Source organism: Syngnathus scovelli, chromosome 8 (assembly GCF_024217435.2).
Source record: "Syngnathus scovelli strain Florida chromosome 8, RoL_Ssco_1.2, whole genome shotgun sequence".
Lineage (NCBI taxonomy): Eukaryota > Metazoa > Chordata > Actinopteri > Syngnathiformes > Syngnathidae > Syngnathus > Syngnathus scovelli.
In genome coordinates this window covers 15719110-15741769 of record NC_090854.1, presented here as the reverse complement: position 1 = coordinate 15741769, position 22660 = coordinate 15719110, and the positions used below count along the sequence as shown (strand labels likewise).

At 46.4% G+C, this 22660-nt stretch overlaps 1 protein-coding gene across 3 annotated transcripts in view; it reads right to left on the bottom strand.

Moving 5' to 3' along the window:
* The window catches only part of si:dkey-100n23.5, a 71629-nt gene that overhangs the window by 16214 nt on the left and 32755 nt on the right, over positions 1 to 22660 (bottom strand). For all 3 annotated transcript variants that reach the window (XM_049727261.2, XM_049727259.2, XM_049727260.2), the window contains 2 exons: positions 15938 to 15985; positions 5710 to 5792 (listed from right to left, as the gene is read on the bottom strand). In XM_049727261.2, the coding sequence (XP_049583218.1) occupies positions 5710 to 5792; positions 15938 to 15985 (131 nt within the window). The remainder of the gene's footprint in view (positions 1 to 5709; positions 5793 to 15937; positions 15986 to 22660) is intronic.

Here is a 22660-nt window from a genome sequence, read left to right as displayed (position 1 = left end):
TGTTTATGGCCTTCGCTATATATGGTGCATTTGCGACGTACTAATTATCGCCATGTGTCGTCCTTATATATTCATTTTCGCATGTTTGTGCGTCCAGACTGAGCACGGGCAACACACACACACACACTCGCTTCCCCCCTGGTCCCCAGCGTGCTCTTCGCTCAATCCTGCAGGCCAGCGCGGTCTCGCTAAATGGGGATGAATAGCGGAGCGTTGCCGCCGTGCGACGGGAGACGAATGGCTACAGGGCTCTCGTCTCCGGTTACACACCGACCGCTACCGGGGACGCACACACTCTATAAGGCTGCCGACAAAAGGGAATTATTGTCATAATATGTTGACTGTGTTAATCCACAAATGTTTTTGTTTGTTCTTAAATTGCCCGAAAAATTGGATAGAAACGCATGGCCCATGACAATTTTAATCTTTCAAACTCGATCTTTCAGTCGTGACTAAATTCTAACCAGCTAACCAACCACCATCAAACTCATACATCAGGACAAACTCATCACTCGCCACGCATGCCCTCAATTATCAATTCATTAATTTTCTAAAGTACAAGCCCTAGAACCCGCCCCAAAATGGCCGCTTTAAAGTAAAATGGCTGATTTCCTGTTTCGTTATTACAGCATTGGAATTATGAATCCATACGACGTACGATAACAAATTTTGCAAAACAGTGATACTGCCTTTTGAATCCACATTTGTGTCAGGAGAAAAGATAATTTAGAAAGATTGGTTGACAAATAGTTCAATTTTGTGCGCGTTGAACGTTTCGAGACACTGCACACTATTAGACCAATCAAAATGGAGTTGTTTTTCCTTATCGTTTCTTAGTTGTTAACAAATTAAGATGTCTAAAAAAAAAAAAAAAAAACCCAAATCTGAATGTGTACCCAACTTCTGTCAGCAGGGAATTGGTACTTGCCAGTCCGTGTTTTTGTCATTGTTCAATCACACACAGTTAAACGGAAGTAAACACACATAGAAACAAAGATAAGTCAGAACATTTCTGTTTCTGAGACGCCGGCTCGTTTCACCGACGCGTTATAGCGTGTAAAATAAAACGCACGGCAAGCCGCAAAAGTTATTCTGAGAGGCGGAAGGAAGACAGCGTCGGAAAGCGCGAGCAGCGGGGAGGAAAGAGAGAACCAACACATCCTGGGATGCAAAATACAGCGCGATAAGCGTTAATATTTCCCGACCACCACGACCCCCCACCGCCACTCTTCCTCCTCTCTTCCTTTCTTCCTCCCTCCATCCTTCCCCTCCTCCTCCGCCGCCGCCACGTTCTCTTTGAGGGATGAATAATAACTGCTGCTCTGAGATTTCCTTCCTCGTTTTTCAAAGCGCCGAGCGGAGATGGGGAAGGTCTGCCTGGCCCCGGCGTGCGCACACACACAAGGCGAAAAGCACGCACACACACACACGCACGGCAAAGCACAGACGCACGTACGCGCTGTCTTGTTCTCTCTGCTCGCCTGGAGCAGGGAAATCAGATCTCCTCCAAAGAGCGGCGGGGTGGTGTGGGGATGAAAGGGGGGTTCAGGCCTTGTAGGGAGCCCATACAAAACTCTCCTGCTAGCACATGTGGGCTGACACACACACATACGCACACACACACACGCACGAAGTAAAAGAAAAGCAAAAAAATAACATCGAGGGACAACGAGAAAGGCGCCGGATGCGTCCCTGCGGCGACAGGGTGAACTCAAGGTTATGCAGACACATAGGCAGTTCAAGCCCCCGCCGCCAGGACCAATCCGTCGGCTCGGAGCAGCCCCGCGGAAAGGAGCGTAACCTCAATCGCTCACAGGCAACTAGAGCGCCTGCCTCGTGCCTCGCCTTTTGGGTAAAAATAAGGAGGGGGGGGGGGTGAAAATTGGAGAAGCGTTTTCTTTTCCTGCGAATGCTTTTAAGCTGTTTTTCCGTCCGTCCAAGCTAGTATGGTTTTTGAACAATAAACCTTCACCTGCCATGCATTTCAAATGCAACAACATTGATACGCCTGACATTTAAGGAGCGTAACCTGACGCTGAACCCGTCAAAGAAGAAGGACCGCGAACAGATAACAAACACAATGGCGCATAGTTGACCTCTGCCAAGGCTCAACAATCCCAAACCAGCCCATCCGGAGAAACGCTGTTTTCGCATAGCTGGAAAGTTAGTTCAAATATAAAGACAATTAGAATAGTAGATTTGTTCGACGTATTTTTAAGGGCAATGTGGGCTAGCAAGTCTGCCTCACAGTTTAGAGGGTTTGAATCCCTGCTCAGCTTTCTCCAGCTGCTTCCCACACTAATAGGCACGTTAGGATAATAGGCTCTAAATTGTCCATTGGTGAAATTATGAGAGGGAATGGTTGTTTCCCCCTCTATGTGCCCTGCAACTGTCAGTCAGTCAGTCCATTGTGTATCCTCTCATCATAAAGTCAGCCGGGATACCCTCCAGCTCACCCTCGACACTAATGAAGACACATTTTTCTAAGGTTAAAACGGAATAGTGTCAAATCACACATGGACATTTGTTGCAAAGAGGCCACCAGTGGCCCAAGTCAATGGACTACAAAAAAGTGCAGAAGACCATTATAAAAAAAATAAAGAAAAATAGAAATAGGAGGTTGAAATGTTCTGCCTCTGGCTATAAAATGGTTCACTGAAATACTCTCAACGACCACATTTAACTGCACTGTTCTTTTGTTATGACATTATATTCATCCTAATATCCAACAAGGTTCCAGTATTTTTATTATTTACAAAATTGGATTCAAGAAAAAAATAACAGTTAATTATACACAAATACTTTACAGTGCGGCATTTACGCATGAATGCAAAATGTCGGAGTGATACCATTTGTGGAAAAACGGAATATTATCAATCAAGTGTGCACACACTCTTAAATTGGGCGTTTCTGAACAAAAGCTGTGGCGCTCATCGACATGCACAAGCGCGACATTCACTGAAGGCCGTTCGTAATGTACGAGCAATTACTAAAGTGCGTAGTTGCGCTACATAGTCACAGGGAGATCCTGAAGTTGGTCACTTCGAGGCAGTGACTGGAGAAAAAAAAAAATCTTCACGCCACTAAAACTCAGTGCACACACATTGATAATCAGACTAAATTTGGGGATTCCCCTGACACCCTGCTTTCTAATCAACAGAAAATGACATCATGGTCCCGAAGTCTGAGCTTGTGCATGTCGTGACCAAACCCAGAAAAACACGTGATGGGTGTTACCTGAGCCTTTAGGCATTGTGAGGTCATTTTGCTTCGACAAAGAGTGGCCTTTAAGCTAATTAGTTGTTTGATGATACCATTGTATGGGCTGACATTAATTACTTTCAACACAAATGAGCATGCACGGTAAGTATTAGAAGCTAAACTTCACACGAGGTGGGTGGTGATGCTCCGCCTGTTACATCAGAAGCGGTCAATATCGCGAGTCGTCTTCAAACCCTAACCCCAAGCAAGGACGTGGAGTCGAGAAAAAGTCGGCTTTGGTGGAGTGTGAATGGGCCCCTTGTTATTTTTGCACCTTTCCTAGCGCTTGACAATGGAAACCAAATACAAAAAGTGTACCCTGTCAAACTAAACCAAAGTGCGCCGCTTTCTGGAAAAGGGGCTTTTGTGAGACGCGGTGAAATAACACGCGCCCGCTCGTCCGGGAGGAGCACTCACTCGTCAAGCGGCGACGTGCCACCGGAATCGGCGGCGAGGTTTCCGAGGAGAGGGCTTATTTATGCAAACAGGCGTACAGGCGCGCACAGTAGGAATCTAGACAAGCCTTGTAAACAAACACACACCCACACTAAAAAGCACACAGGGGAGGCGATGTGAGAAGCAGACTGTGAAAACTGGAGTCGGCGTGCCCGAGCAGCACACACACACAAACACAGGGAGAGAGAGAGAGAGGAAGAGAGAGAAAGGGAGAGCACGGGCGACGAGGAAAAGTAGGAGCGCTTTCCCATTTCAATTCGCAACAGCTGGTGTCGAATTAACACATTTACCAGTGTGCATTTGGAACAGATTAAAATTGCTTGTGTGGCGTGTGACTGTCTGCACATTTTATGTGTGTGTGTGGCAGCAGATGAGGGCCAAAACAAGAGTGTGTTTGTGTGTGGGAGTGCCTGCGTATTAACAGGACGGATCAGGCCGGGAGAAATGGCAGAGAGAGGGGGAGAGAGGGAGCGCTCTAGCCGACAGCTTTAGCTGCTGCCCTGGGCCGTCTCTCTAAGCCCTGTTTAGGAGGCTTTGGAGCTCAGATAGAAATAATCCCCCACTCAGACGCGCACACACACGCATGCACGCACACGCGTGTGCACACGCACACACGCGCACACACAGGCTAGAAAAGCCGTGCGCGTTGGCGAGCGCACACGCACTCACGTCAAGCCAGACAAACAAGTGCGCACACATGGCAACAAGCGGCGACAGCACATTTGCCTTGACACGAAACCAAGCGGCCGCCTACGCACGCCAGCGGGGCTGAACAAAAAACACACACGCACGCACACACTGAGGCTGTCTCCCGTGCGCTCGCTTCCACGCGGCAGCATCGGCACGGCACCGTGACAAACACTTTACACACTCCAGCCCCTTCGCTGAAGGCAGGGAGGAGGATGGAGGGAGGATATGAGCCGGGGCGGGGAGGAAGGGGGGGTAAATAGGAGGGGGAGGAAGGTAGTTGGGGGGGGGCAGGGGGGGAGGCTAACAAATTAATAGGAGCTGGGGATATATACAGCCGACGCAGCCGAGCGGCGGGAGGAGGCGGAAGACGACAACGAGAGAGCAATTCATTCCTGTTTTATCCCCCGTGCGCTCTCGGGAGAAAGGCAGAGAGCGGCGCGTGTTTGCTCAAGACAGGCGGAGAGAACGAGAGAGAGGGAGGGAGGGAGGGAGGGAGAGCGGGTGGTGAGCAGCTTTGTGTGATGGAGGAGAGGGAAAAGAGGAGACGGAAAATCGCAAATTAGGGGAAGGAGCGGCGACAAAAGGCGCTTGGAAACGAGGGAGAGCGGAGCGGAAGGGAAAGTGACATTTACCGAGGCATGGAGGGGGCGGGATCATCTCCGTCAGTTGACAGCGGGAGGGGGGGGGGGTGGGGGTGACGGCGGAGGAATGGACAGAGGGGTTAAGAAGGGGGAGGGGAAGGACGAGGTGGAGCGGCGTTGGGGAAAAGCCTTTGAGAGACGTTGACCCTGTAATTGACCTGCGTCTCTGCCAACATCGCCGTGGCGACAAGCAGAGCCGCCGCAGCTAATCACTTAGTAACCCTGACCTGTCAATCACGACAGCGGCTCTACGTGGAAAGAGGGTGGGTGGGAAGTGGGGGCTTGAGGGCGGAAGACATGGCGGACGTGAGGGGGGGGGTGGGCCAAGAAGTAATAACAGGGCCGAGGTTATCATTTACTGGACCGCCCGCCCCCTCACGCCAACCCTCCCCTGACAAAGCCCCGACTTTAAAAAAGCCAATAAAATGCTCCATGTGGCCGCACACGCAAACACACACACACAAATATGCACGGACGCACACAATCTTGCTCGGCTGCTAGACGGATAGCGGCGCTTCTAAGAGCTGCTGATAAGCAAGAGCGAGAGAGGAGGCGTCGAAAAGATACGAGTGACGCCGCTATGCAAATACAACAAGACTTGCGGGTGAAGGTCTACACATGCGTGCTTGTTGGTGTGTGTCTGTGTGTGTGCGTGCCGTACCTGTTGATGAGTGGGAAGATAGACACCAGCAGGTAAACAGACGGATACCACTTTAGTGGCTTGATCTCCTCGGCCAGGGAAACCTGCAGTGGAGAAATTCATGTTTAGCTCCCCTCAGACTGCTTGCTCTTCTGTGTCAATGGTACAAACACGGACGAATGGACAGGGGTCAACCAGCACATTTGATGGCTTTAGAGGTCATATCGAAAGAGGGACCATAGCTGTGTGAAAGACTCGAGTGAAAAGTCAGGATTGAGATTCGCGTAGCTTTTGACGTTTTGGCCCATCTTCATTCTGCTCGGTGTGAAAGGTACTGACAAGGAATGAGGAGTTGAAGTCGACCCATCAATTTCTCTGTGTCAAAGATGGGAGGTGGCTGGGGAATTGCAGAAAGCCATGATTGAGATGTGAAGATGGTCTCCTGCCCCTTGGTGTTGACAATCTTTGACGCTCGCTGTTCTGTGTAAAAGGTATCAACGTGCAATGGAGACCTGAAGTTAACCTGCAAATTTGATGACGTTGGGTGGAGTATCAAAGGTGGGATGGATACAAACTGAAAGGCAGCTGAGGTAATATGGAAGTGGGCTAGCCGAAGCTTCACCCTTCATGGGTCACTTCACCCAGCCCTTCTTGGGGGATCGAGCATTGTTCCCAAGGCAGCCAGGAGTCTTTCCAGCGTAACCTGGGCGGTCCCCAGGGCCACATGTTCCTGGTTGGACGTGGCGAGAACAGCTCACCAGGGAGGTGTCAGAGACGCATTTTAACCAGATGCCCGACCCACTCCATTGGACTCCTCTCCATGTAGAACTACAGCGGCTCCACTCTGAACCCCTGTTGGATAACGGAGCTACCAACGGCTGCTTGTGTCTGAGATTTTTTTTCCCTTCACTCGAAACCCACAGGTGTGGGTGGGAGAGTAGATCGGCCTGTAAATCAAGAGTTCTGCTGAACTCCTTCTCGGAGACAACCCAGTCAGCATAACTACAAATTCTGCACCAATCCACATGTCAATCTGCTGCTCATTTCTTCCCTTTGTCATGAAGATACTTTAACACTGGCACCTGAGCAGGAACTCATTCCTCAGAGTGTGGTGAGTGTGATTCCCTTAAAGTTAAACAGACCAGCACCCCGGTCCATCAATCTAGAGGCACTGTGCCTGATGTGTAGTTGCAAAGGTATGTCAAGTAAGACACCCAGAGCCTTTAGGAAATCCCAGAAGATCTCATCTATCCCCAACACCCCGCCACCAAGGACCTTTTTAACCACCTCAACTTCAGAGCTTACACAGCCTACCTATTGGAAGACGTGTCAGTAGATCTTTCAAGTACTCTACCAATCACCCACATCATCTTGCGTCGGGGTCAGAAAGCCACGTCGATGGTACGCCTCTGTTGTCCTGAGACACCAGATGGTGGATGAGAATTTCCTTTCCATTTGATAGTTCTTTCTGGCCTCACCGAACTCCTCCCACACCCAATTTTTTTCCTTAGCAACTGCCAAAGATGAGTACCGTTTGGCCAGCTTCTGGGATACCAGAGCCAAAAAAGGGCAGATGAGGACTGCTTGTTCAACTTGATGGCTGCCACTGTTATGTCGGCCAAGGAGTTGTGGATTACCACCACCACAGGCGCCATACCACCACAGAGAGCTCAGGTTTCAGGAGGCCAATAGCCTTGTAATAGTTTAGGCCTACTCAGTCTGACCCCCATTTTCATTCTCTCGCAATATTGAAGCCAACACACCACCAAGGAGTGATCAGCGGACGGCCATTTCGTGTCCAAGGCACGCAACCTCCAGTCCGATGACGTTCACCACAGAGTCGATCGTTGAACTGCTCTCAAGGGTGATCTTATTCAGTGAGCATACCCTTATTCTTATTGATGGGATGCTATTTTCACTCATTTTCCAGAACTGCTAGTTTGCGTGAAGGGCATGGAAATTGAATTGCCTTGAAGTCAACTAAAGTTTTCCCGCTTCAATGGTCGTTTAAAAAATGGAACAGCGGCTATTGGAAGGGAACAGAAGAAAGCCGAAACTGGGAAGTGGAGACAGTTTACTTCCCATGCGCCTTTGTGGAGAAACATTTTTTCCAATGTTGCTATTTTGTATAAAAGGAAAGGACATTTCTTTCTCGCACACGTTTGTGTTGCAATTTTTCTGTTCTTTTGATTGAAGTCAACCCGACAATTTCCCAGCTTTTTGTCTATTGTCGTATGGAATACTTCTGAGGCTGACATCTAATTATCTAATTGCGGGATGCCGCATCACTGCATGAGCGCACACACACAAACATGGGAATGTCCCGCTTTGGTGGGTGCCGTGTGAAAGGCAGAAGATGAAAAAGGTTCTCTGCGCTTCTGTTACGTCCCTGATAGGGCAGTTTTGCTGAACCTCTGTGAAAGGGGATAGTGACCAGCAGAGGCGGAGCAGGAAAGCCATTGTTAGGTATTTTCCAAACACAAACACACAAAGGCATACAGGCGTCAGCGACGGCGGCGCGTTCACGGGCGCACTGGTGCGCTGAGGCAAACAACAAAGGCCAATTAAAATCTAATAAAATATTAACGTGCTGATAATATGCAATATCCACACAGTTATGGGGAGAAGCGGCGCGTCCAATTAAAGCCAATTGGAAAGGGATGAATTCAATATCTGGTGGACAAGCGGGCAGGCGGGCTGGGAAAGGCGGGCAGGGGTGGGGGAGGTGCGACGGCGGCGGCGGCGGAATCGAGGAGGCGAGCGCAGCGCCTGGCGGTGGAGGGCTTTTACAAGCTGTTATCTAATTCCCGGGAGAGGAGGACTCGTGCGTCCGGAAAGAGGCTGAGAAGCGAGGCCCCCGGATCGATTTTCTGCGCTCTGCTCGTCAAAACCTCACCCCCCACCCCTCGCGCTCCCTCCCTCCCCTCTCTCTCTCCCCCTTCCCCGCAGGCTGAGGCGCAGCAGTCAAGCCGGAGCAAAGCCTCCCTCCCTTCCCTTCCCTTCTTTCTTCTTCCTCCTTCTCCTCGCAAACACGCAGCCAGTGGCAGGAGGCAGACCCACGAGCTCTGGCCTCTACCCCTGCATGCTGGAAATTAATTAGTCACCAGAAAGGCCCTGGGGGGGCGAGCGAGCGCCGACGCAGGCTTTCCAAACAATCCAAATGAAAATCACAAGATCCCCACAGTGGCGTTTTATCTCTGCTTGGCGGCAAGTATTTAAAGCCAAGTTTCCACAGCGCAATGTATGCGTGTTTTTCGGCAGTGACTGCAAGACCCCCACTGGGGGCCAAGACAAGTTTAGGCCTATTAGCGTTGAGATCTGACATCATCGGCAGGCAGGCATGCGTGCGTGCGCGCGTTTATGCGTGCACGCACTGGCAGGAATGTCTCATCGTCTGACTGAAAGGGCAAACCACGAGGCTGACGGATCCGACGTGATAGAGGACATTGCGGGAATGTCAGCACCAGTGAGCCTCCACAGGACGGGGAGGGAGACGGGGAGAGGGGGGGGGGGGGATTTGGCGTTCCAGAAATGGCTCTTAAAAAGACAGCGCAGCCAGAAGGGTGATATAAAATTTTAGGTGAGATGTAGTTACAAGCATTTGAGGAATTCCGGTGCGCTTACAGACAGGATGTGGAAGAGCGAAACGGAGATGGAGGAGGGGTAAGACGCAGGCGAGGGAGTGCGGCTAAAGAGCCTCGTGTTTTTAATCAAAGTCCCTCTGTAGCGCGGACCCCCGCACGTCTGAAGAAGCGGAGGGGAACGAAAGAGCAATTATGCGAGGCGGGCGCAGCGGTCCCGACATTAATGACACATGCTAGACTGCAGAAGGGAAACAGGGGCGGACCATCTGGTTCGCCAGCCTCCCGTGTCACGGACGCGACATCGGGCTAGCTCCGATATTTTCAAAAACGTTTTCAAATAAAATGTACACGCTGAAATACCGACTCTTTTTGATACATTAAAAAACGTCCCTTTCAAATATATTTGCCAACTGCATACCGAAACAATAGGTGGCGCTATCACCCTTTTGTATGACTTTAGCCAATCAGAAAGCCATAGAGAGTCATTTCAAGGAAAAGGCGCAAATGATGGAACGGAAGCCGAGGGTCCATACAGTAAAAAAATGATTACTTTAAAATTCAATTGTAATTATCTTTCCGCGTTGAAATTTATTTCAAAATTAACACAACTCCTTGCAATTTGGCACAAAGTTTTAGACGCTCTCATTTCTTCTCTCAGACTGTTTTCGCAGCTGTGCTCGCCAAGGTCGAGTTTCAATGTCAAACATGTCCGACAACAGGGACGTTGGGGACTCTGGCAGGAAAACAACAACAACAACGGCGAGAAAATGGAAATTGGCCAAGCGCAAGCGCGGAAACAATAAAACGACACAGCTGAGCGAGCACTAATGCTGATTATATACTAGCTGCAGGGCTGATGCCCATAAAAGATGTGAGTTGTCAAGAGCACTCATCATGTGCAAGCGGCCCGGAGAGACAAAGCGGGGTCTGATTTTTAAACGGACCTGTTCAGACCTGATGTGAACGCAACCCACCAAGGAGCTCTTCACAAGCACGGAAGTGCCGAGATACTGACACTGTCCTTCAGCTCTTTGTAATGCTAAAAATCAAACACACTGACCTGAGGCTGGGTAATTAATCAATTCTATGGAATAATTTCAATGAGATTTTTTTTTTTTTTTGTTGACTTGACCTGTTTACACTAACAATAGGGCTGCGAACAGAGGAGGAGGGAACTAGTTTAATTTAAATTCGCCAATTTGGTCACGATAATAAGCTAATTTTCCGACCACCTTAGTGATTATTTTTCGAAAAAAGCTACTAACGAGTGGAATGGAAAACAACATGGAGTTTCACACAGTTGTCCGCATAACATGAATGAGCTCCGGGGAAGGCAATCACAGTCAAATGGTGCTGAACTTTACCAAAGACAGGGTGCCCATTTGCACGTTACAAAAGCAGTGATTCATCGACCGGCAGGAAGATTTGAACACGAGCTATGAGCTGCCTCGCTGCAAATATTTTTGCGGAAGCTTTGCTCACCCATATAACTCTTCACGACAGAATAATGTTGAAAAGCTAGACGGGAATGCAGCATTAGATCTTACAAAGGGACCAGCTGAACCAGATTGTTGACATATTCTGACAAATGGAATAGGCTTTGAGATAAGACCATTTTTTTGCTTTGACTTGCAAGTCAAATTTAACATATGCACTTTAGCTCATCCCTTAATTAGGCTATGGGCACACTGCAGCTCAAATCACCATAGGTGTCAGATTTTTTTTTTTAAGACCATCTCGATGAGCCACATTCATGGTCCTAGATCAGATATGTGTCATGATGTCATCTTTTGTGACGTCTCCATGAAAAGCGATTGAAACGCCTCGCCTCATTCCGCAAAAATACTGTATTTGCATCTTCCCGAATTGCTCCCCTGTGGGTATGAGATAAAAAGATAATTCACGGCGCCTACTCGCTGAACGACATTTCCTTCCGCAAATACTACTTTGCGAGTAACGTTGTCACTTTCTTCCGCGAATGTGGGTCACTTTGGAGACGCATGAATTCACATAGCTGAGTGACTGAGGTCACGTTTCATATGGGATGTGAACTCTTACACACAAAAATCAGAACCGAGCATTAGGACCTGCAGAGTGCCTTAGTTTGCCCTAATGTTTTTTTTTTTTTGGCAAAAAAGAATTTGACGGGCCAAGGAGCATAGCGTACATGATGAGGTTACAATTGCGTTGCTGCTCCAGGCAAAGTCGCAGGGACGATAACGAGCACAACAAAAAAACAAACGAGGACGACCGTTTGCTTTTTTTCAACCCAACGGGACCACACTGTTGCGTGTGTGACTTAAATCCTCAAAGCCGGATACCCCATCGCTGACCCGTTTTGCGGCATGTGTGTGTGGGTGAGTGTGTGTTCCTGCGCATTCAAGCATGACCTCCGACAAATCAGTCAAGACACACACAGATGTGTCGCAGCCGCGTGACTGACGGCGCAGATAACTGCCGACACTTGTTATGTACGTCATCGCTCTCCAGACGCACACACAAACCACACACACAGACACAAAGATTGGTGGGGGGGGGGGAGCGGCAGTCAGGCTGACTCAGAGAAACAGAAAGACGGAGGAAGACGTGTTGACGTGAACGGAAATAGCCAAAGACAGAGGTGCGGCGAGCCGGAATCGCTTTCTGTCGTTTACACTTGCTGGTACACACACAGATGCACACACGCGGACGCACACACACATGCATGCACGCACACAAACGAGAGGCTTGGCAAGCGCAATCGGAGAGGCTGTTGTTGTTGTTTTAAAGCGTCGCAGCGCGTGCATAAATTCTCATCAATATTCATGCGCATGAACCTGGCGCGCTGGTTTATTCATGCCGGGTTGCGCGTACAAGAGTGACAGAGGCGGAGGGAGCGAGGGGCAAGAGGGGGGGGGGGGAGAAAAAGCGGTGGATGGGGAGGGGTTACATTGTGAATTGGGGGGCGGCTTAAGAGACAAAAACCACCATCGACTTATTTGCACTCTGCCCAGGCGTGTGTGTTGTTGACACACATTGACACACACACACAAGCAGCAACCCCCCCACACACACACACACAAAAGGGTTACACCAGTTCAGCATGCAGTAATTACAACTGCCACTTAGGGGCAGCATTTACATAACCTTAACCCTAACCTGCCCTACACACCTTAACCCCAGAGGCAGGCCGAGAGGGCGCAGCCATTCAAGAGAAATGAGGGAGGAGGTTGAACGAGCGAGCGCGACAGGCATTTGCCGTGTGGTAACCATGCGAGACCGTGTTGGCGTTCGCATTTTAATAATGGGGCTTGATTACGTTGAGAGGCTAGAGGAGATGCGATGATAATTAGCAAACACTGGAGCCTCTACGGTCCAACACATTCCAGCGCAGGATAATTTGTTCGGTTCTCCAAACACTATTTTTCCCCTCAAAGGAATTAATGGATATACAGTGGTTTAGGAACACCCCTGATCAAGGACATTGGTTTCTGAATGAAAGACAAAACAAAGAAAAATAGCTCTATTATTAAGAAAATACAACGTTTAAATGAATAAAGACAATTAAAAAGGTTTAACCCACTTTTGTCAAACTCAATTTACTCCTGAATCTGGTGTGCGCAACTTGGCCACTAGGGGCAGTATGAGACAGCCATAGTGCTGGCTTCTCAGCTCCTCACACGGCTTCTCAGTATAGCAGTAATATCAGTCGTTGTTCGTGGAGGGTGAAGAATATCTGCCTATTGTTATCCGGTTGTCTACATTGATGGCTGAGTCTATGTTTTCAATGCACAATGTTTAATTATCTTTGTTTTATGTTTGGTTTGACAGTAAACGTTAGCTGAGAGTGGCAAACTGAGTCAAGGCAAAAAAAAAAACAACCCCACAAATGGATTGATCAATGGCTCGTGTCTCAGAAAACGCAAATCGGGTCACTCATATCTCAAAGCAACACTGTATCTTAGTTTTTTTGCTTTAAACTAGCCCCAAGGAATTGAAAAGTTTTATGTGATTGTGCTTTTAGGCAGCACTGGTTAAGTGTTACAGTTCTGTCTGCGTCAGCTGAGCTCTCACTGGATGCGTGCCACCACGTTTTGTTTTTGCCTGGATTGTTTCATCCGACGCGCTGTAAACGTTTTGCCTGTAGTGCAATGGGGGATGAAGTTCTATCCCCACGACAGCAGAATTTTAGTATTCTGATCGGTCACCGCTGGTGCATGACAAGCAGTGGCGTTTAGCGAAATGTATTTTTGGATGCAACCCTTGCAAAAAGATGGCTTTAACTTCATTTGCATTCGGTTTAATGGCAAAAATAGCTGTGGTTTGGGAGTGTCGAAACAAATTAGTTCATAAACCAAGCTTCTACTCTAATCGGTTCAAACTGCCACCATTGCAAAACCTTTATGAACTGCAGAGCCATTTTAAAATGAGCTTTTTACATTTGGAAATATTAGACAAGTGTAAAAATAAGTCGGGTACCTAATCATGTACAGGCCAAATTATCGTTGTCTCACAAATCTTTCACCACAAATATAAATGAGAAGGAAAAAAGAGTGAAACTTCAATGTATTTAGCAGAAAAGCTAACACCATGCTACAGTCTTGGTAATGTATGAGGTGTGTCCTGTTGATCATCTTGAGTGCACCACACAAAATTAGAGTACTCAGGAAAGAAAATCGGCATTCATCTGCCCCCAGCTTTGATGAAGGTGCAGAGTGATAATTGCTTGTGTTTGGGAGGTCAGTCGGTTCACACAAACTAAGTGCAGCTCAATTTCCAGTGAACACTGTTATTTTATCATCATTAGCATTATTTATTAATATTATACTGAGAAGCCAGGACGACGAAAATGAATTTCTGCTTCTATGGTGATCATGCTATTTTCCCGTGTTTCAAAATTCATCCCATTTCAGACTTGATGGATTTAATAAAGTCGCCAATTATTCTTTTGACAGACCCATAGACATCATCACAGTCCTACTTACGGCCTTGGCCTCCTGAAAGCCATGGAATTTATTTTAATTGTGTTACCGGGCTAAGAGATGTGTGCTATTTACCAGTATTAATGTTTTGAACTGGAGTGCAACTTTGAATTTCATTCTAAGGATAATTAGATAATTATTGCCTTGTTCCTCAATCATTTTTTTCAATAGACTCCCGCAAAAATGATTGAAGAGCTGTAATATAAGATCCACAATTTATTTATTTTCTCTGCAGGAAAGCAGTATGTTGCCTTAACTGTGTCAATTTCATTACAAAAACAAGACATACAGCAAATGCATGGCAACCGTATCCGACGTAGAAAATGCTTGTTGCACAGCGACCATTGCTTTCAATATCACAAGGCAAGTGTTATAAGTATTAAACATTCCACATCACAGGTTATTATGAGAAAAAGTGGAAATAAAATTGCTTCTTTTAAACATTTTGATAGTCAGGTTGACTTCTACTCCTCCAATTTCGTGGGATAACGACAAAAGGTGGAAAAATGCTGGCTTTCACATGTAATGAGGAAGGAGGTTCTGTTATAATTCTGACATTTCAGAAGGCAAAAATAATTCTGGGTCGACTTTTCTCCTCCATTACACGTTGGTGCAGTCTTTGCAAAATGCCGACTTGAAATGTGGTTTGGTGACAACTCGGATACTCTCAGAAGCTGAAAACGCTGGTCTGAAATTTTCCACTATTGGTGTCAGTGCCCGTCGTCTATAGCGGCAAGAAAAATTGACAAATGCTGTCTTTGAGAAGCACCATAAAATGGTGTCCAGAATAAATCCTTTACATGTACCTCGCCATGCTCCCCAGCCCCCTTGCTGTTTCAGTAAGGTCAAAGAGATGCCACTGCCAAAATTTCCAGGCTGATGTTGTGCCTCCTATTCCGTTTCGGTTTTGATCATACAAAACAGGCACACCACCAAAAAAAGCCATACCAAAAAAGTGAAAAAAAGAGCTTCTGTTATAGCTCTGATACAATCTCCGTGGAAAACTGCATATTTGAGTTTGCCCCCCCCCCAGTCTCGGTACACAAAAGCGCCGCGGAACATTGGGGAAAACGCCTGCTGTACGTTACAACTTTGACATCTCAGTTGGAAAAGCAAATATTTCAGTCAATTTCTTTCCTGCTTTTCCGTGTTGGTGCATTTTATGCTGGATAGCGAAACAGAAATCAGGTTGGGGGGGGGGGGGGGGGGGGGGGGGGGGGGGGGGGGGGAATGCCGCCTTTCACCGGCAGCGTGAGATATGCTTAGAGCTCTTACGCTCCCTTAAAAGCTGAAAAATTGCTGGGTTGACTTCGTCCACTCATTCCGTGCAGGTGCCGATTATACATAATAACGGCGCAGAACATTTACGAGCAAATTCGGGCTTTTACAGGCACGGTAAAATTTTAAGAATGAATCCTTTACATGTGGCTTCCCATGCTCTTTGCTATTTCAGTAAGGTCAAAGCGAGGCCCCGGCAACCTCCGACTTAAACGCACGTTTATGTGCACATCCGCATTCATATACATGCAAAAGCACTCGCGCAGTAGGCGAGTCAAGAGGTCAAATCACTCCCTGCTGTTTTTTGAAACCAGCTCAGCGTGACTGCAGGAACTAATCCCGCACACACTCTGATCCTCACGTTCACTCTGTGTGCGTGTGCGTGTGTCAGGGGGGGAAGTGGCGGTCAGACGGGTCATTCATTACCTTTCGTCTCTCTCGCTCCGGGTTGAACGTTCCCAGCCACGACTGCATCTGCGCAGAGAGGACACAAAATGGAGGTTTTATTTGGACGATTCCTCCAAAAGCAGTGTGCTTCCGTTACAGCTCTACATCTGAAGGCAGAAGATTCATGGATCAACGTCACCCACCTTTCCCCCCCCCAGCCATCACGTATTGGTGACTTTTATGGAGGACGGGAGGTACTCGGAAAATGGCAACGTGATAAGGACTTACGTTACGGCTCGGAGACGTGCTCACTAGCCGGAAGATTTCCTCACAAAACGGAGGAAAAGTTTCATTCGGCCATTCTAAAAACATCTCACATCCCAATTCCATCTTGGTGTCGTTTATATAGAACGGTGACAAAATTGTTTCGCCTAAAAATACTGTGAAATGGACATTGGTTATGGCTCTCTTTGGACATCCGTGTGTGTGCAGTTTAAACACAAACACGACGGCGAGAAAGGCAGTGTGTTAGGGGCTTCAGTCACGGCTGGAAATTGCTGAGTTGTCTTAATTCCATTCCGTGTCAGTGCAGCATATACAGAACAGCAAGACGCAACGTAGGGAAAAAGACCGGCAGGCTGCGGAAAAGGAATACAACTTTCAAAGAGCAGACTTAACGGCCCCGAGAAGCAGGTTGCAACTGGGTTTAAAATTGGCAACAATGCAAAATCCTTCACTCATTAACCCATTCATGAAGGAAGCACTTCTCACCATGACAGCATCTAGACATGAAATGGGAAATGATCAGCATCCGTGCACATGACGTGACACCGGGAAAAGGGGAATCTTTGAAGATGTATTAAAGAGACAGAGGGGGGAAAAAAATTGAGAGCGAACGAGCAGACGGCTTCCTCCGGAGAGAGTACGGGAATACATTTCCTTTTGTCTCCTCTCTGGGGGAAATGCAGGGAAATGTCAACAGACACACACATGCACACCCAAACACATTTGTAATGGCGGTGGCGAAGGGAGTGAGGAGTTTTATGTAACACAAGGACCGTAATTTCTGGACTATAAGACGCACCCATGTATAAACCGCACCAGCTAAAATTATGGGAAAATCCAGTTTTGTTCAAATATAAGCCGCACCGGACTATAAGCCGTTAATGTCTAATTTCCATACATAAGAGAAATCATACAAAATCAAGAAAGTCTAGAAAAATCCATCAATATGCCGTACTGGACTATAAGCCGTAGGGTTAAAAATACGGTAGTACCGGGAAAAGTATAGAACAGTGGTATCTTTTGGCGTCAAAAACGGTTCGATATCATTTATATTTAGTACAGGGTTTTACAAAAAAGGCAGCTCTACCGAAATTTGTGAAACGCCTTCAAGTGCCTGGTCTACCTCCTTCTGCATGTGTGCACTGTTTAAGTCCAATGGAAGCGGTCGCCCATCTGCCCCTTGTTGAAAAACTTAACACGCAAAGTGTCATACGGAACTTTTTGACGACAGCCATGGCAAACCGACCGACATGGCTAAGCCTGTCTGTAAGTCTGTTTTAAACAACCGTGGCTCGAGGTAAGCACGCGTCCAATCTGGCCAAGCACTTCGCTGACCGCCATCCAGTGGACTGGTTGTGATGCACACGTAACACTACCCTACAAAAAATAAGAGTGTGAATAATTTTGTTCCCAATTTGTAGAATTTGACAGGGCATTTAACTAGACATTAATAAATCAGGGATTATTTTTGTGTTCAATAGTGTTTAACAATGTTTACAGTGCCGTTTAAAAGTTTGGGGTCACCCAGACAATTTAGTGTTTTCCATGAAAACTAACATAATTGCACAAGGGGTTTCAAGAGTTTTCTAATCATCCATTAGCCTTCTAACACAATTAGAAAACACAATGGACCATTAGAACACTGGAGGGATGGTTGCTGGAAATGGGCCTTTACACCTATGTAGACATTTGCATTTAACACATTAACATATTCCTGATTAGGTTATCCTAATTGAAAAAAAGAGCGATTTTATTCACAAAAATAAGGACCCCCAAATGACCCCAAACGTTTGAACGGTAGTGCTAATGTTAGCTTGAATGTTTGAAATGTTATTTTCTGATGAAGCATATCCTAATGTTTTTAATTAATAATAAAAATATTAAAATTTCTTTGGTCGGTTTTATTTTTGCAAATATTACAGATTTTTAGATTTTGGTCGAGGTACCGGTATCGGGGCACTTTATGCAGGTATAGTGAAAATGTTGGTATCGCAAGAACACTAAAAGACATCCGAGGCAAATCTTTGATGGTGGGGGGCAGTGTGATACGTGCACGCACACACAGTCACACACACACACACACACACACACACACACACATGCACAAAAGAAATCAAGAACGATGCGCACGGCTCCTCCGTTCAGCTATTTATTAACTTCATGTTGCCATGGTTTCCGGGCGCCCTGACCGTCATTGCAAATGCGAGTGTGACCACGGTGTGTTTGCGCGGCGGCCCCCTCCGCCGTCCACGCCGAGTGCCGCTATCCATCAGAATCAACAAACGCCGCCGCCAAGTCTCCAACGCGCCTGCCTGACCTTTGCCGCAATTTCTCTTAAGCCACGCCACGGCGAGCGAGCACATCAGCAGATTAAGTGTCGAGATGTGATGGAGGGAAGGAACAGGCACGGACAAATCACATCCGTAAACACTTCAACCGCGCTATAGGACCACCCTGTCGGGCCTGATAATGGTTCCCTTGCTGATTTCTCCCCATGGGTTTTTTGCAGCTTTAAAATTGTAAGGCATACTCAGGTGTTACTTTTTGAATACTTTTTTTAAAAAATTTTTTAGAAAAACTGAAAACATTAACCAGCAGCATATGCGTGACATGCTATTCTTAATGTGACGTAAACATCTTCCGTCTTATTTTTTGCCATCTTGGCTTTATTTTGATTGTAAAAATAGAGAAAAATAAGAAAGGAAAGGATGAGGGGGTCTGGGCCACCGAAAGGGTCCGGTAAAAAGTCCATTTGAAATGTAACCGGACAAACTCTATGACTATGTGTTAGTCACACATATCTATCTGTACCACAAGCCGAGCATAGGCGTGTGAAAAACATAAAAATAAGATGCTACAATGGTGTATTTATGTTTCCGTAAGTGCCTGTCCTGAGCTGTATACTATACATCATGTCTATGATGTGATTATGATCTGACCACAGGGTAGCCAATCACACTAAAGATGGACAAACTCTTGAGACATGCTGTTCCACTTATGCCACTGTGATAATCTTAAGTATCTGTTACCAGTAAATTGAAAGAGCTGTCGGTGGATTCGGAATGCTAGAGCTAAAAACAGAACGTAAGAACAAAACAACATACGTTAGCAATTAATCGTGAATCCGATCATCGTGCGATTGATCAGAAGCTGCTAATCTCGTTCTTACTCTCCACGAGTGCACAACGTTAAAGCGATATTTCAATTTCACAACATTAAGTCGTACACAAGACACAATGCAAGCGCACCAAGTTCATGAGGCTAGCTCATGAAGATTACCTTACGACGATAGTTAAGGATGGTATCTCCTAATGTTAGTTCACAATCTTGGTTTTATGACGTTTGCTCACTAGTGCTAGCTCGTGCGTCATGGTAGACGAGGTTAGCGCACACCCATATCGGGCACTGAAAACTCACTAAGCTGAGGATCACAACTCTAAGATCAGTTCACGAGATTAGTTCAGCACAATGGTTCAGGAGGTTGGACTTGTTGACATGGGATATACCCACCAGGCAGGCCCCTGAATGGGATAAGCCATATAGAAAATGGTTGGTGCAAACTGGAGGTCAAACGAGATAAATTAACACCCCAAAAACAAATCTCAAAGGCTTTTAGTTTGGACATGGCCGAGGAACACACAGATGGAGGAATCATAAATTACATTCAATTTAGTTCTCAAGCTGCACATAGCCCTCCAGTGTTTATTTCTTTAAAGCCACGGCGTCGACACAGGCTTGGAAGACTAATGAGCTACGGCGTAATTATCTCCCGCAATCTCGCTGCCTCGCAATGTGAAAACGTCTCCGTCCAGCCCGCGCCGTCTCTCCCCTCTCTCTCTCCCTCCCTCCCCCGCTCGCTTCTTGTCTCTCCGTTGAGCGAGGCGCCACCTACCTTCGCCGCTTTCAAAGCTTTTTGAGATTCTTTCAAGTGAGACAGCCTGCAGCGGAGAGGGAGATAAAGGCGCAGCTCGTCATAAATGTGATAGAGGATGCAAAACGGCAGAGTGAAGGGCGAGACGGGTGGAGCGAGACGGGAAAAGCGCGGGGGGGGGGAAATGACGGGGTAGAGAGACGGGAGGGCAAGACAGGTGAATGGTGTGAAATGGTGGAGGTTTTTTTATGTGCCATGTGGCTATATTGAGGTGTTCTTTTTAACAGGCTGGCGAGAAAGGAGGCCCTAGCGCCCTGCAAAATCTGGATATTGCGAAACCTCGGTCGACTTAGTCTACGACATTCGCGGATGATGTCAGGATAGAGCTTCACAACGGTGTGTTTACGTCTTGATGTGAGTTCGCTAGGTTGGCGTTATTACAAGCGGTATGAAAAGTGAAGGCACAAATTTAATGGCCACAGTTAATAATACGCGACGCAAAAATCCGATCGAAATACACAATAGGTAATTATGTTGTCGCATATGCAAGATCGGTATACAATATAAATACACGATATTAATGAAGTTGTATTGTAATGAAAATAAATAATGTTAGTATGGGACTTTATGTTTCAATAGGCAAAATTTGCACTCACTCAGTATTCACTGAACGCTCCACATTAAAGGCCGCTTTTTGTTGTAGCTTGATCTTCACTTTCAATTCTCAATAAAAGAAATCCAAAACATATTCAAAATTCAAACGTGCCACTGGGCTTTGCGCATAGCGCTGTCATATAGCAGGAATGTCAGCTATGCGGACCTTGTGGAATGTCGCCTCCGGGCTTTTCGACTGCGCCCTCACAATAGAACAGAACGCAGTTTCTATGTGAGCCAGAGGGGAGATCGATCCAATCAAACGGCCTGATTCATCTAGAGAGCAATACTACTTATCGAATAAATAAGCAAAACGTTACATTAACAATAGGCTGAACGAAAGGGATTTGGATTGCTCACTGTCTACTGTGCATCGAGAAATGAAGAACATATGAAGAACTCTGAAAGACTTTCAGCATGTCTTCCTTCTGCTAATCATCTAAAGCTGTAGCTGGATATTAGTCTGGTGTGTGTTTTTACAGTTGAAATTGCACGTGGCCTAAGGTGTTTTATAAAATGATGCCTAAAAATACAAAATTTGAAAGTCAAATCACTGTCACATGAAATTTCAGCTAAAACACGTGACACTGACCGAATTAACATTTGAATTAACTAATGCCATCTAGTGTTGTCTTTACAATTTATACAGGAAGTTGTGAACTATTTTTTGTGAATGAACATTGTAAACTAACATCGTGAACCAACGTGGCAAACCAACGTTGTGAACGTACTTCATGAACCACCAAGTTAATTAATGTTGGCAAATAAGACGGAGAGCCAACCCTGGCAATAACGCCGCATCTGCGCCAGTAGCGTCGTGTTAATTTTATACAAGCTATTTTTGCTTGTTTTCAACATGTTGTAATCTAATGAATAAATTTTACTCGGAACAAGTCAGTGATAAAATTCGAGCATTCGGTGATTTCCGTAACAAAGAGAGGACGATCCATAAAATTTGACAGCTATTCTATTCTACATTTGTTGCAAAATTTTACACTGGCGGTTAAGAAACTTAAAATAGGAACCAAACAAAGCTTTTAGATAATTTTCTATTGGAAAAATTGTTTTGTAATTACAACAACCATTTTACCAAGTTGCTTATTTGTCCAAACCAGGTTTGAGAGGCATCTTGGAGTAAATTGACCTCCTGTGCTAGGTTCAGACACGAAATATTGCATCACTCTGCATCTCGCATGCTTTTGTACGCACGGGAGTTGTTTCAAGAGGAGAAAAGAAGGGAGGACTCAATTTTCTCTGAACATCGCTAGTCAATCTGGTGAGCGTTGGATGTGTTTTTATACCTGTAAATAAGTCAATAAGCTCACCAAATTCTTTCACCTTGTTGCTCTATTTTAGCTCGGCCCTGGTCGGTAATGGAAGTTGGGTACGTTGGACCGCAATGATGTCCCAAATTGTTTTTATGTGTCTGTTTTGGTGCAGCCGCATATGACGTAGTGAGTCCATACTCGACATCGATTGGTTACCGGTAATGTGACGCCAGCATTAGCAAAGGAGGAAACGTTTCCTTTCAAAGGCTTCATCGGCAACGACCAGAAAGCAGCTGCACCTGACCGCACAAACTGCATTGACTATATTTGGAAGCACATTGGCAGAAAGGCAATTTGGTTTGACTGCAGCATCCGACTAAAAAAGAAATGCAAAAGTTGGCTCATTTCTATTAAAGCTTGCATGGGAGCGCAAAAAAAAAACAAGGTCGTGAAAAAAAATGGAATTTAAAAATAAGACTGTGGGGAAAGGTTCATTGCCAAGTTACGCGAAGGCTGAAAGCTTAGACAGAGTCGGGTGTTGAAAGCCTCCGGGCAGGTCAGACAAACCTGTTGGAGGAGGCAACAAAGGCAAATTATCCAAAATGTCAGTTATTTATAGGTGCACTTCCGGATGTCGACCCAGCTGAGCACTCGCGTTTGCCTCTGTTCAGTCAGGCATACTTC